The sequence below is a fragment of the Artemia sp. Qi Xiang Cuo genome, chromosome 7 (genome assembly GCF_049724085.1).
Source record: "Artemia sp. Qi Xiang Cuo chromosome 7, ASM4972408v1, whole genome shotgun sequence".
Classification (NCBI taxonomy): domain Eukaryota; kingdom Metazoa; phylum Arthropoda; class Branchiopoda; order Anostraca; family Artemiidae; genus Artemia; species Artemia sp. Qi Xiang Cuo.
This window is the reverse complement of record NC_142800.1, coordinates 74,259,961-74,276,190: the sequence shown is the minus strand read 5'-3', so window position 1 is coordinate 74,276,190 and position 16,230 is coordinate 74,259,961. Positions and strand designations below refer to the sequence as shown.

At 34.3% G+C, this 16,230-nt stretch overlaps 1 protein-coding gene across 1 annotated transcript in view; it reads right to left on the bottom strand.

The window, feature by feature from the left end:
• LOC148950675 (chromatin remodeling protein domino-like) overlaps positions 1-16,230 on the bottom strand; it is a 31,249-nt gene that overhangs the window by 13,312 nt on the left and 1,707 nt on the right. The window contains 5 exon segments of the mRNA XM_089091918.1: positions 1,309-1,514; positions 9,737-9,886; positions 11,021-11,237; positions 14,466-14,871; positions 15,497-15,554. Coding sequence (XP_088948044.1) covers positions 1,309-1,514; positions 9,737-9,886; positions 11,021-11,237; positions 14,466-14,871; positions 15,497-15,554 — 1,037 coding nt within the window.

Genomic DNA, 16,230 nt, shown 5'->3' with positions numbered 1-16,230 from the left:
ACCATACAAGTTTTCTAATATTGCCCGTGAGCATTTGTATTACAAAATTTCTTTTCTCTTTTTTTAGGCGGAAATTTCGCATTAAAAGTGTGACGACACACTTTCCCTAATGAACATATGAAGACAATTGAAACCCTAAAAACGCGGGTAAGACGATTGAACCCCAGACCTACACACTTGGCTAAGACGGATTTAAGGAAATAATCTATCCTGATATGGGTAATGCTCCCTCTACTGAGAAAACAGAAAAATAAAGCTTCAAAACACTCGTGAATACCCCCTCCCTCCCCCACACACACCTAAGGATCGAAACTGTATACAGCTATATACTGCGTCGTCAAAATTGTTTACCAAGCTGGCGTCTTCTAAGAGCCCCCTTTTCACCGCTTTATTTGATAATTATGTATTCTGTGAGGTTGTTCAAAATACTTCGTCTGAAGATATTTGTGTCTGAAGTACCTTAAGTATATATTTCAATTATGCAAGAACTGTACAAAAAGGAAATACAAAAATCACCTTATGTGACGTAGCACAACAAGCGGGGTACTGTGGGGACCACAAATGTATTCTCCCTTTTTTTTTTTGCAAGAATGCAATATAAGCATAAAGTTAGATTACCACTACCGTATACGGAAGGAATAGAAAATCAAGGTTAAACCGATTGTTACAGTTATAGCCGAATCCGAAAAAAAGGACTAGAACACGCAGGCCCTCACTGGGACCCGAAGTGTATTTTGCTCTTGTTTTTTCCCCTTTTTTTTAAAGAAATTAATATTCAAAGCAATAAAAATTTATCGTTACCTGATCCTGGAGGCATAGAAAACCAAGGTTAAATTAGTTGGGGTAGTTACGGCAGGATTATAAAATCACTACTGGGTCTTCCCTTAACATGACAGGATATAATAAAGTAAAGAACAGTTAACGATAACCAACTACATGACCGAAATTGTTTAAAATACAGTAAACATTTTTTGTCAAACCTTGTTTACACCTGGGTGTTTAAAATACCAAGGACATCAAAATTAAAACATTTTTCTCCCCTTAACTCCATCTTCGGTCTATTTATACCTAAAAATCGGAACTTTTTATGACTTTTCTTTCGTTTGGTATGCAACTATTCAGATTTTTTGGACAAGGAAATTCTCTCCGTTGTTTCCACAAATGATTTATGAAGAGGCAAACAAAAACTTGTCTAGTTTACAAACAATCAATTCTATTTATTACAAACAAATCAATTCTATTTATGACGAGCTGTGGAAGGTGTGTGATCCTCTTTAAAACTCGTTTACTAAAAACAACAATACATACCGATACTGAAGGCCGTCTGTTAACCGAAGTGATAATTCTAATAGGCGTTTGTGGAAGGGTAGAGCTGGGAGGCACGCTCAAACTCAGTCTTTGTTCTCCATTTCCTGTTTGATTGGAACTACGGGAAATTTGAAGCAAATGTCCATTTGTTCGGTTTGGCTCAGTTGAGGGTGGGATAATTGGCTGCCTTGCAGTTAACCCCTCTCCTGAAAATCAAATATTTAGCTTTGCTCTCTTTCTCTCTTTATTCTACTTTTATACTTAGTTCTCTACTTTATTTAGTGTTCTCTCTCCATTATGTAAAAAAGATAATAGAAATATACAAACACCTGGTCTAATTTTTAATTGAAAGAGACAAGAGGATGCGGTACCTTGAAGAATCCCCCAATCTCGTCCACTATAATTTTTATTTGTTAAACTTGAATGAGCGGTCTTGCCATAACTTGTAGAGCTTCGACAAGGAATCCGAAAAAATAACAGATAACTCAAACCAACACCTGATTTCCCGGAAATCTTAGAAAAACTCGTTTTAAATTCCCCCGTTTCTTGACAGAGATATAGAAATTCAATTTCAATGAAACGTACATCATCCGAAAGTGGCGATTTTTTTTTTCGATTAAATGGAGCAGTTTTCTTTCTGAAGTTCAGGAAATGACAATCCTAAAAATCTTCTAGCATACCTGCTTGGTAAACGCAAAAAAATCAACTCTAAGAAATAACAATTATTAAGCTATTTAGCCACTTTGGGAGTTGACACCACTTCGGGAGTATTTAGCCGATTTAGCCACTTTGGGAGTTCCTCGTGGTGTCATACCCTTTGATTGACAAGCTCGCCGATAAAAGAGACGGAAAATATCACCGTCTCTTCAGTCAAATTTTACAGTTTCGATTGTGGTTAGTGCTCTAGAAGAATTCGCTAATGGCCCTTGGTATTTGTGACGCTTAGCCGACGCTGAGGGTTGCAAAATGATTATAAAGCACCGCATTCTCTTAATAAAATATCCTAGAAAAGGCTCAAATTTTCGAAGAGTGGGTTACTTTTCTGCTATATATAAAAATAAACATAATAATAGAAATATAGATAGAAAACAGACAGAAAGATCAATCTATAGAATATAAATAGACAGAAAAAAAAATCGAAATGTATAAACATAAATAGAGAAGTAAAGTGTTTTTTGTGCTATGGCTAAAGCCAATGAATTCGAGCAGTTCTAGGGGTCAAGTGGAACATCGAGTGCAAATATTATAGAAAGAAAATTCGGCCAACCTCCCCAGCAGATAATTGGTACATTGAAATCAGAAGTCGCAACGTCGGTTCTATCTTAAATTGCCACATTGTTCGTTGGACAGCCATAACCCATTGGGCTTATGAACAGTTCGAGTATGTCTCAGACCAGTCACCCAAAAAAAAACAATATGCATTTTTTGGTTGGTAATTTGGCTGAATTGATCTTCTTTCAAACGAGGGTGCCATATTCAAAAAAAAATATGCCAACAAAAAACTTTGAACGAGTGTAAGTGGCAATGCGACAATTGTGTGGGATGAAGGAAAAAAGGCAAAGAGCTGAACATAACAGAAACGCTCTTATTTATATATTCAGAAGTAAAAAAAAAAAAATCAATATGTGGCACAAAACACCCAACGAGGCTGGTACTTTTTGGTTGGTAAATTATGAGATGTTATGTCCTTTAAACAAGATCAACATATTTAAGTAAAAATGCTAAGTTTAATAAACGTATTTATACTTAAATAAATAAATCAAAAGATAAATATTAAATCGAAAAGATAAGGTAGACATGACGCAATTAAACAATACAACCAACAACAAAATTATAGCCACAGTTGGTTTAGCCACACTGCGGTCAATTGTACTTGGAAATGTTGTGTATGGATCGGCTGACCATCTGTACAGCTGGCAATTGCCTAATTGTTAAAATTAGAAACAGAGGTGTCAATTCATGAAAACTTAATTTGGAGTAAAATGTACTTTTCAAAAAATAAGAAGTGGCAAATTTATCAACTTTGTAATGAAAAATACCCCCAAAAATGCATTTTCCAAATATCATGGCCAAAAACCCTCCCCTCCTCCCTTGAGGCAATTGATTAGAAGCATATAATCTAGCAAATAACGATACAATGCAGAAAATCTTGCCTTTGAAAACTGTCGCAATACCCAGCATTAACGCCTGCCTAGTTTGGTAAATAGCTAAAAGATGCAGAAAGGAACCGCAGTCTCAGGGGGCAACACTTTTATTTGAAGAAGAGAAAATAGCTCTATTCACTTCGTAAATACCGCTACGAAATTCACCGAACATGTTTCCGGCCAGTCAGCCAAAAACACGATTTTGGTAAGTAAATTGGCTGATTTTAATCTCCTTTCAAACTAGAGCGACAAATCTAGAAGCCAATTTGCCGACAAAATAGGTAAAAGGCCAGGACAAAAATACAGGGTTGTAAAAATACATCCAAAATGTATTGACGCTAAGGTGAATCAACCAATACAAACATAAGAGACCAAAACACAATTTGTCAGAGAAAGGAAATGCACAAAATACGCACTGTTTTGTACTCACAACTGTCATCGCTTAACTATAAGCAGCAAAGCGGACATCCATTTTAAGAACTTGGCATCTTGTTAAAATGTCAATCAACTAGTTTTATTATCCTTTTTGTTGAGACCCCCCCCCCACATGTAGTATTTTGAATTGATATCTTGTCTAGTTTCAAATAATTAGGTGTTATATGTGAAGATGTTTATAGCTAAAACACGGTTGCATGTCCTTGGTTTTTCACAATCTTGGCTGAACCCCCATAACCTTCCTTTCATCAAAAAAAATATTTTCGCATACTAGACAAAGAAGTCGCGTTACAGCTTAAGACAAGCAGCAATTACACTAAATGGGGGGACTGTCACCGCCTAAGCCTCTAAGTCTTTAAGCTAATTTAAATTTTCACGTTAAAATATTCAAAAGAAAGTGGGTGAATAATTGTCTGTAATTCCTCCCTTTCAGATTGTCCTCCTCCCTTTCAGATTGATCTGGAGCCTCACACAAAATTTGGAAACTTCAGGCCTCAAAATCTACGTCTTGAGGCTGTGTAAACCCCCCAAAGTAATCTACTGACACATTCCACCCTCTTTTAGAGTCGGACTGCGTGGACATACTCAATTGTTATTCCTTTTTGAAGTTCCTCCATTGTTGTTTGAAAGGCCCGAAAAGTCTATTTTTGAAGTTGCTGCATTGTTTCACAGGCCTTATCCATTGGGCTTCCATATCAGTTCAGGAATGTTTCAGACCTGTCACCCAAAAACACAATATGCAATTTTTGGTTGTTAATTTGGCTGAATTGATCTTCTTTCAAAGGAATGTGACAAATTCAAAACAAATATGCCAACAAAAAAAAGTTTAAAAGGGTGTAAGTGGCAATGTGGCAATTGTGTGGGATGAAGGAAAAAAGGCAGACATGGACACATAAGAAACGTTTTTCATTTATATATTCAGAAGAAGAAAAAAACTATCAATCTATGGCAAACCCCCAATGAGACAATTAATTTTTGGTTGATAAATTATGAGATGTTAGATCTTCTTTACTTAAGAGCAACATATTTAATTAAACATGTTAATTTTAATGACTAAATTTAAAATTAAATAAACATATTAAAAAATAAATATTATATTAAAAAGAAACAGACACGCCTCTATTAAACAATACAACCAACAACAAAATTGTAGCCACTGTTGGTTTAGCCACACTGCGATAATTGTTCTTGGAAATATTATGTATGGATTGGCTGACCATCTGTACAGCTGGCAATTGCCCAAGAACGTCAAACAGAAACGTCAATTCATGAAAACTTAGATGGGAGTAAAATGTACTCTTCAAAAACTAGGAAGGAGCAAATTTGTCATTCTTCAATAAAATATCCCCAAAAAAGATATTTTTCAAAATATTAGAAGCAAATAAAGAAGATTGTGGATTTTCAGAGCTATGGAATGGTGGGATAGGGATTGGATTAAAGGAAGGAGCAGTTGCAAGTAGGGTTAGCGAGAGGTTAAGGAACCATGAGATCCAGGTGTGGCATGTGCGAGTGAATGTGACCCGATCACTGGAGTTATATGCAAAGGCTAAGGAACAGTGGGGAGAAGAACTGTATTTTAAGGCGGAGCTTCAAAAGAGGCAACAAAAGTTGATTATTTGTGTTAGGTCAGATGGGTTACCACTAGGTGAGAGAAGGAAGTGAGAGATGGGAGGGGTTAGGCAAGCTTATGGTCCTTACTTCTGTCCCATGTGCGGGAAAGAGAAAGATTTGGTTCACTTTGGGTGGAAGTGTAGTGAATTAAAAGATTTAGGGAAAGAATTGTTTGGGGCTGAGGCTTGGGAGAGAGATAAGAAAATGACTTCATTAGCAAGGAAAGATTTGGGAGGTATAAAGAGATTCGGAAGGTTCCTGACGATGGGTATAGAGCATAGAGAAAGGTTTGATTTTTTTTTAAGATTAGGGATGAGGGTGATATTTCACTAGCTTAGATTATACTTTTGTGCCAATTTATGCTTGTATGAAAGTGTCTTTGTTTTTGTGACCACGGCCCTTTGGGCTTTTGTGTCAATAAATTCATTTCTATTCTATACCCCCCCCCCCCAGAGGCGATTGATTAGGATCATTTCATCTAGTAAATGACGATGCAATGCAGAAAATCTTGCCTGTGGAAAAAAACGAAGAATTGAGTTACATTTTCAGTTCACACGTTAAGTGGAACGAACAAAGTACTTCTTTTGAAATAATTTATACAAAAAAGATAGGAATGTGGGTCTCATATCTTTACCAAATTCCCAAAATTGGAAAGCAGCAACAACATAATAATATTTGACTACGTAACTATCACAATGCTTGCAATACCCATCATAAGCGCCTGCCCAGTTTGGTAATTAGCTAAGAGATGCAGAAGGGAATCGCTGAGTCTCAGATGGCAACACTTTTATTTGAAGAAGAGAAATAGCTCTATTCACTTAGTAAATACCGCTCGAAATTCACCGAACATGTTTCCGGCCAGTCACCCAAAAACATAAAATATGATTTTGGTTGGTAAATTGGCTGATTTTAATCTCCTTTCAAACTAGAGCGACAAATCTATAAGCCAATTTGCCGACAAAATAGTTAAAAGGCTCAGACAAAGCTACAAGGTTGTAAAAATACATGTCAAATGCATCGACGCTAATGTGAAGAGACCGAAAAATTATTTGTCAAAGAAAGCAATGCACAAAATATGCAATGTTTGTATTCAAAACTGCCATCGCTTTACTATAAGGAATAAAACTGACATCTATTTTTAGAACTTGGCATTTTGTCAAAATTTCAATTAACGAATTTTATTATCCTATTTGTTGAGACCAGAGACCCGATTTGGTACTTTTAATTGATATATTGTCTAGTTTCAAGTAATTAGGTATTATGCATAAAGTTGTTGAAGTTTCTCCGTCGTTATTTGACAACCCTAAAAAAGTTTATTTTTTAAGTTGCTGCACTGTTTTTTGACAGGCCTTATCTATTGGGCTTCCATATCAGTTCAGGATGTTTCAGACCTGTCACCCAAAAGCACATTATGCAATTTTTGGTTGGTAATTTGGCTGAATTGATCTTCTTTCAAACGAAGGTGACATATTTAAAACAGTATGCCAAAAAAATAGTTTATAAGACTAGAAATGACAAAGCTAGCCTTTATTACCCAAAAAGATTGTAGGGCAATTAGCCCTCCCTCTCATGCCCTCTTCCCCCAGTCGTCCGATCAAAATTTTGAGATAGCCAGTTTGTTCAGCATAGTTGAAGTCCAATAATTAAGCATTTGGGGGTAAGATAGCCCCCCGCAGCCCCTGGAGAAAGGGCTGTAACTTACGAAATTTGCTCATTGTTTACGCATAATATTTTTTATTGGGAGGTATAAACATTTTTTTTTGTGGGGGGGGGGACTTCCAAGGGGAAAACTTACCTGGGGAAGGAAGGTTCCGAGGGTGAACTTTTCAGTGGAAATTTTACATCGGGGGTGGGGGGATTTGTCAGAATTCCAATACGAATTTGATTTGTCTTACTTTCTCTTTGCCGACTCAATTTTGCATGTGGAGATGTCCCAGGGGAAATTTTCAGCAGGGTTTGAGTTTTCTGGAAGATTTTCTGTGGGGGGGGGGATTTCCCACTGGAAAAATTTCCTCATGGATAATATTCCGTAAGTACCACTCGAAAGTCACAGAACATATTTTCAGCCATTCACCCAAAAACACAAAATGTGATTTTGGTTGGTAAATTGGCTGATTATGACCTCCTTTCAAACTAGAGCGACAAATCTAAAAGCCAATTTGCCGACAAAATAGTTAAAAGGCTAAGACAAAGCTACAAAGCAACTTATAATCTAAAAATAGCTTTCTACTTTAACAACTTCATTTTATTTTGGTCAAATTTCAAGCAATCACTTTCGTCCTCTTTTTTCGCGGGTGGGGGGCAGGACTCCCACTTATCCTGATATTCTTAATTTAAATCTTGCTCGTTGTTGCTACATTTGTTTTCTATATGTACTCAGCCAGCTTTCTGAAATTAGGCGTTATTTTTGTGTGCTGTTTACAATAATAAAGAAATGCGTATTTATTACATTTTCTTTTTCAGAATACTGACTGACCCCAAGCACAGGATAAGCTTTCATCCAGTACACCAGGCAACAGTGGTTTGGTGTCACAGCGACTTTTTCTCCTCATTTTATTTGTATTTAATGATTTGAATTAGCTGACACTAGTTTTTGGCTAGGAGCTTAAATTTTTAAATAGATAAAAATAATAAAACAATTAATTTTGAATCATTATAAACCATAATTTTGGATGAAAGTTAAAATTTCAAATAATATAGCGGATACAGAAAAATTGATTTCTTATTCAGATTCAACATCTCAAAAATGTATTAGCAAAACATATTACCAGGGTTGGTTGTGCCCCGGAAAAATTATTACAGCAACCCCCTCCCGACTCAAATATACGCAAAACAAGGTACAGTCAAAGCTAGAAATTTGACCAAAAGGCAATCCCCCAGCAACGGCAAGGAGCAACTGACCCAGTTGCACCCCTAGGAAAAGCTTTGAATATTATAAACAGATAAAATTGCAGGAACTAGCTAATATACTATTTGAAAACATCAATATGCAGTGATTTTGTAGTAAACAAAACTGTGGGCCACAATTCAAAAAGCATAACTGATACAGAAATACTTTTTCCCCATTTGGATTCAGCTCCCCAATAATAATATATCAGCTTAAAAACATTAGCACCCAAAAAAAAAATCCTTTGGCTTAATTAAACAAAATGAAAAACAGATCTTTCAAACAAGAGCAAAGAGCAACATTCAAACTTAACATGAACATTAAATTAAATATGGGCAGACTATCACTACCGCCATTTGTCACGGTAGAGTAAAATTTAAAATAAATCACAAACATTTTGAAAGAAAAAAGATAAATGAACACTTTCAATTACAAACCAGCACCCTTACAAAAAGTGGGAAACTCGGGGTGTCAAAATGTTAGGTTCGCTTTAAGCACCATAGAGTATAATCCACTAACCCCATAAATTTATCCCCTTTTATTGTTTCGATTTCTTGTTGCAATGTGCTTGGTCTGTTAACATAATGTCCTGTCTTGAAATATTACCACAAGAAAACGCTTTAAAGAACCTTAAATCCGAGGATCCAAAATTAGAAGAGGAAAATTAACAATAAATAAAGATATATAAAAATAAATATAATGAATGAATATCAATATATAATAAATAAAGGCTTACATATAAACTAGATTTTCTACCATAAATTACCCACGGTTCCAGACTTTTGCACCAATCTGAACTTTCGGAAATATAATCAACAAAAAGCACTACTGCCAAAATATAGCCAAAACCTTAAGTTAAATCAATGAGTTCAACCTTTCCTCTTTACCTTCCCCGATTTTCCCAGGTATCTTTCGGAGCTGGTCCAAAGGACCCAACTCCTTTGGAGCGGCGATATCAGGAGTCAAACCTCATCACAAACGACAAATTATACCACTATCTTCATTTAATTATCTTGATTATTTTAGTTTAAATCAAAGAGAGGTTACTCACCTTCTGACAATGGTTAATTAAAAAAAAATAATCAATTACTTTATTAGTTTAAATCAAAGAAAGATTACCCACCTCTCAATAATCGTTAATGTAATTACCTCCCTAAAATGGTTTATTCAATTAATTGATTAGTTAGTTTAACAATTAAATAATTTAGCAGTGATAAATTTGATTAACTTGAACCAAAGAAAGATTACTTACCTCCCTAAAATGGTTAATTTAATTATTTGATTGGTTAACTTAAAAATTAAATAATTTAACAATGATGTAATTGATTTAAGTCAACGAGAGATCACTTACCTCCCGACAATGATACTGGAGGTGATGGCAGAATTGGGGCGGGTGAGGCAAGCAGAGGCTGAGGAATTGTATCTCGGATGCCTGAAGGAGGTGGAGTCGGTACAGCTCTAAATGCTGAAATACCTGGCCGAGGTATCATTACTGACTGGCCTAGAATTATATATATATATAAAAAAAAAAAAAAAAAAAAAAAAAAAAAAAAAAAAAATTTAAGATCAGTAAACAGGGACGAAACGGGATTTATAATGGTGGAAAGTTTTATGATCTCAGAGGATATAATTTCATCAACTGAATCAGGCTTAGATCGTAGAAAAACATCATTGCGTTAAGGATATCTAAATATTGGCAAATTGGCCAAAGAAATTAATATATATATATATATATATATATATATATATATATATATATATATATATATATATATATATATATATATATATATATATATATATATATATATATATATACCCCCCCCCAAAAAAAATTATCTGACTCATAAACATAACAAAAATGCATAAAAACTAATTTTTCCTGCTTTTTTGTAGCTCCCTCCCCCGAATAAAAAGCCTAGATACAGCTTTGACCAGAAACCAGGTAATTTGGAGCATGGAAAGTAAAAACGGGGGGTTTGCTAAAACTAACTGAAGGTTATATTTAACCAAGAAAAAAAAAAACAACTGAAGCTTGTTGAAGAGAAAGTAAGCCAGTTTTTTTAATGCCTCGAGCAGTGATTGAACTACATGCATGAAACTATAAGGAATGTATCTACTAGTCAAATTTTGGATCCAGGAAAAAGTTTAATATATCTAACTCCACTCCTTTCTCCCTGCAGAATTGCTGTGTATACTTACTTATCTAAATATTACCTTGAATATGTTTCTATTTAAACTTGTGACGGTAAGACTTATTGGAACCAAAAAGTAACTACAATATTGAACATACTGCAGTTTGCTGGCAATCGCAATCATCCAATCAGAAGGGGAATGCACTAAGTATTTTATCTTTTGGGGTGAGATAAAACTTCCCCCTGTTCCTAAATAAACAGCTCATCCATAATCGATTTTTCATACTTCCCCTTGAATCTTTCAATATTGCAACCTAAAAATAAATTATTTTTTCTTATTTTTTCAATCTTATATAGTAGATTGTTCCTTTGTTCATAACTATACTTGACAGGTATGCCACCACATAGCTTAACAATAAATACTGAACGCCGCAACCTTAAGAATCTATTTAATAAAGCGATAACACACAATAACAAGGAAGAAAAAGAGAAATACATACCAGGGACTGAAGTCGTTTGGGGCTTAACGACCAATTTGATCTTTCCTGATGGACAACGAGGTGGAAGAGGGGGTAGGGGGTAGGGGGAAGAGGGGGTATCCACATTGTGGATTATTGCCAAAGGTGCCTGAGACTTTTGGGCCCTATGAGCTGCATAGGCAGTGAGCAAGTTTTCCAAATTGGGAAGTAGAAGGTTCATGGCACCCAGATTAACATGCTGAAAAATAAACAATATTAGTTCCGAGAATAAAAAATTGGGAATATAAAACACAAAAAAAAAAAAAAAAAAAAAAAATCACTTCTCAGCAACATTTGTGGAACCATTAATTACTTGGTTACATGCCAACAGTCTTGGTAATTACATAATCAACAACTGCATATACATATCCGTAAATATGTAATTAACAGCTATATATATGCCAAACAGTCTTGGCAATTAGACAATTTCCAGCTTTATATATGCCAAACAGTCTTGGCAATTAGACAACTAGTAGCAGTATATATGTAATTACCAGATGTATATATATGACAACAGTCTTGGGAATTAGATAATTACCAGTTGTATATATGTATATATGTAATTACCAGCTGTATATTCATGACAGCAGTCTTGGTAATGAGAAAATTACCCACTGTATATATGAAATTACCAGCTGTATATATATATGTATATATCAACAGTCTTGGCAATTAGATTATTTACCAGTTATATATACGTAATTATCAGCTGTATAGATGTATATACGAAATTACCAGCTGTATAAATGTCAACAGTCTTGGCAATTAGATAGCATGAGGGAAAGCATGGGGAGCTAGCCCTCCCAAAAGAATAAAGACAGTACTCAATCACTAAATGAGCAGCAGCCACTGGCTTCTAACTATTCTAGGCAAAGGTGGTGGTAAGCCTAAAAAGGGTTCAAATATATGTCATACTCGAGCTCTGGAGGCAAACGTCAACATAAGCACAAGGATGGGATGTCTTGTGGATTGAAAATTTTCCATATAAATAGCAAAATATAAAAATTTCTGTTAACATTAAATGAAAACGCAGCTAAATATCTCAGAACTGAAAATCCTTGATTAGGTGCTTTAGACTACATTTTTAATATGGATCATAGAATTATTTTTCTGCTGATCATCCAAGCAAGACAACGAAAAGAAAGCTTTAAAAAAAGACTTCAGCCCCCCTCCCCCTTTAAAACAAAATTACTCAAAAAATTTTTTTTTATGCTAAGACCACTAAAATCATCTCAAATGTGTTCTATGCTATAATCCAGCTCACTTGGTACTGTACACTCAAACTCATTTCTGCCATCATTATTTATGCTGACCAAACTGACATTAAATTCAAACATTTTAACAACCTAATCAAAGGTTTGCCAGCTATACTGCTGGGTTGTTAGTAGGCTATGCTGTTAGGTTGTTAGTAGGCTATGCTGTAAGGTTGTTAGTAGGCTATGCTGCTAGGTTGTTAGTAGGCTATGCAGGCTCCCAGGATGTTCAACTAAGGGCAGTCAAACAGTATCAGTCTTAGCAGCAAAGAGGGTTGATTTATCTGATTGGAAGAGCTTGTCAAAATGAATGTCAAATATGTTGACGAACAAAATTAATTCCTTTATCTTTCACAATATTGCTTTGGCGTCACTATCAGCAGCAAATCTATTATTTAAGTTGTTAGGGGAGGATTCTGAGGAGAATCCTGGTTACCTTTTCTCTAAAGATTTCATTGGTAGATTCATGTCTTTTCCAGGGGGGGGGGGCAATTGCTTCCCATCCCCCAGGGACTGTCACTGATCATCATAAAAAAAACAATAATTCGTTATACAAGATTTTTATAAATTGATTAACAATAAGCGTTCATTTAACTAGACCAAGGAGTTTATACCAGCTCTAGGTTTGGAAAAATCGCTTAAGGTTGAGATTTAGTCATATAATTTCAGATTACTAAAGGAATCAAGTATTTTAATTGTTGCACATTTAATAACTATAGGTAAATCATTAGCATGTAATTACCAGAATAGTAACCAACAAGAAAGAACAATTACCAGAATAGAAAAATAATTGTCATTTGCTTTGTCAGGAAACAAGACAGTTTCGAATTGATTCCATGAATAACAAATAATTCCTTTAGGTTTGTTAGAAGCTTGTCATCCTGAGAAAAAATGACAAGTTTTTCAAACAAGCCATAAAGAGAGTAGACATTATTCAAACTACTCATTACAGTTCATGGTCATGAACTGTAAGTAGGGAGCAACGAACCAATAACAACCGAAACTTAAAAAAAAAAGGAATTTTGGAAGCAATAAACACATCATAAGAATTGGCTTTTATGCTGATTCCAAATATACTAAATTCATTAGGTTTAATGTTGCTCCCAACTAGAATCATTATTGCAACTTCTCAATACAAACATCAAAACACCATAAAAATATACCAACTAATCCTTTGGACAATAATTTTGAATAATAAATTGCCAAAAGCTCGAAATCATAATACCTGTTTCGTTGGCCATCCTAAAAAATCTTCTAACAACTGTTTTTTTTTCTTTTCAAAAACAAGAAATGAATTAATTATCATAAGTATTTTATACTTTTATCAAAGAACCAATCAGTCTGTTTTTATATTTATTTTATAGTTTTTATTGATTTATTCACAGTGCTTTTGTGTTCCTTAACAAGTTTGGACATTTCAATTTAAAATTTGTCTGGAATAGCAACTGAGGCTTATGGATCTCTATTTATACCTTGAATAAGCAGCATAGCCTTTGAGACTGCAGGCATAAATAGAGAAAAACAGCAAATTTTCTTGTGAAAAAGAAACCCTACTAATTTTATAAAAAGAAATACTCGCTTGGCTTCTGGCTTTGAGCATCCAATTATATTGAGCTTTTTGAGTATCATTACAGTTCCATTACAGTTAGAAAATATCATTACAAGAACATAGTCATTAGATAATGGTAAGTTTTTCAATCAAGCCGAAAATTCAGACCCCTACTTATAATTAATTGAGTGTCCAATTATATAGAGTAAAATATTGCAGGCCCTTTGAGACTGAAAGCATAAATAGAGAAAACAGCAAATTTTCTTGTGAAAAAGAAACCCTCGCTTGGCCTCTTAATGATTTTTGTATTTTATCATCTTTTTAGTGAATTGAAAAGTTTCATCTATAATTTAGTTTTTTCTTTACTTTATTATATTGCTTTATTAGACCTTGTATTTTTTACATCTTATTTTGTTTTTAGTAAGTTGAAAATAATTCCATCTACACTTTAGTTTTTCTTGATTTTATTTATTTATTATCATACTATAAAGTCTCACGAATAGCTTATTGGATGGAATTAAGATGATATGACATTTCATTAAAAAAAAGTTCTAGTAAAACCTTTTTAATTAGAACTTTTCTTCTTTTATTTTACATAAAAAAAGTTAAGAACAATAAAACCAACCTTAAAGGGGTCGTAATCAAGACAATCTACAACACAAGAAGCTGTACTGAAAACAATTCCACACATCTGAAATGGTGAGACCGTTGGTCTAGGCTCAAAAAGATTTGGATGTGCACACACTTTTCTCAGCTGCATTAACACATTGATAACACTTAACAGATTCCCTCCAGTTAGTGTTTCCCGAGTCTTTGCCTTTGACATATAATCATCATATAGGTAACGCTGTCTCTTTGAGAGTCGACACATAACTATATGTTCATACTTGGAGGGCAATTGTTTTTCAACTTCACACTTTAATCGACGGAGTAGAAACGGACGAAGCACTTTGTGCAGTCTTTTGATAATACTTTCGTTATACTCTGAATTTCCTTCAATCATCCCTGTAACAGGATTAGAGAGCCACTCCCTATAAACAAAAGAAATACTACATGTAAAAATCTACTTGACTAATTGGCTGCAACAGGATAAGAAAACCAACCCCTACAACCAAAAGAAATACTATATTTAAAATCTACTTGAATAATTGGCTGCAACAGAATTAGAAAACCAGCCCCTATAAACGAAGGAAATACTGTATGTAAAAATCTACTTGGCAAATTCAAAATGTCTCAACGTTGCGCCTTACTTATACAATGTGTTCTCAAGCCAAATTCCATTTATAATAGCAAAATTATTCTTTGTTGAAATTACTTTCCCTTAAAACACTTAATAAAATAAATTTCCACTGTCCTAAATTAAAGTTAATCTTTCTGAAAATTACTTTCCCTTGTAACACTTTTAATAATATAACTTCCCACTGTCCTAAAAAAAAACTGGGAAAACAAAACAAAACTCGAGTTTTTTTTTTCAAAAATCAGTCTAATTTTCTCAAGCTCGTTGCTTTTGATAGGTGACATTAAACTTAATGAATTTTACATATTTGGAATCAGCATAAAAACCCAATTATTTTGATGTATAAACTATTATAAAAATCCTTCTTTTAGAGTTTCGATTACTATTGGGATGGTCACTCCTTCTTTGAGGTTCGTTACCATGAACTATTTGATGTCTGATGAGAAAACTGAATATTTCCAATATTAATAAATATATCTGAATATAGTTAAGCCTTACAAAAGAAAGACATAACGTATGTAAAAATCCACTTGGCGAATTCAAAATGCCTCAAGGTTGCGTCATAGATTATATTTCAGAGGATAGACAAGACCATAATTAAAAACAACTTCTCAAACCATTTGGTAAACAATGTCATGTAAACTTTTTGATAAATACAAAAATAAGTTTGCTACGACGAATATAGACACGGGAAAATATATTTATGGTAAAAAATATGGAAGGCTACGCTTCCCCCGTAATCTCTATATCCTAACTGCATGTTTTTTTTTTTATTTTAGACCAGATGCTTTTATTTTCATGATCTAACTGATTTTTCAGTCAATATACTAATCATTAAAAATGCATAGACTAAATTTCAGGCTGCCTACGAAATTTTACTAATATACATTTGAGGTCAGAAGGTCATTCATGCCTAAATTTTTAGCTGAAGTAAATTTTTAATCCTTTTCCCCGTAAGATCTGTCACAGAAGTTGTTTTTTTTTGGGGGGGGGGGACAGCAAAACTGTGATCTAAAGCAGCGTTATCAGCAGGTCCGACTAAGACCCTTAAAATCCAACGAAAGCCAAAACAATTATTTTTTATTCTTAAGCAAAATTCAGGCCTTAGTATTTCCTAAGACCACACTGCGTTTCCACGACGTACAAATAACAG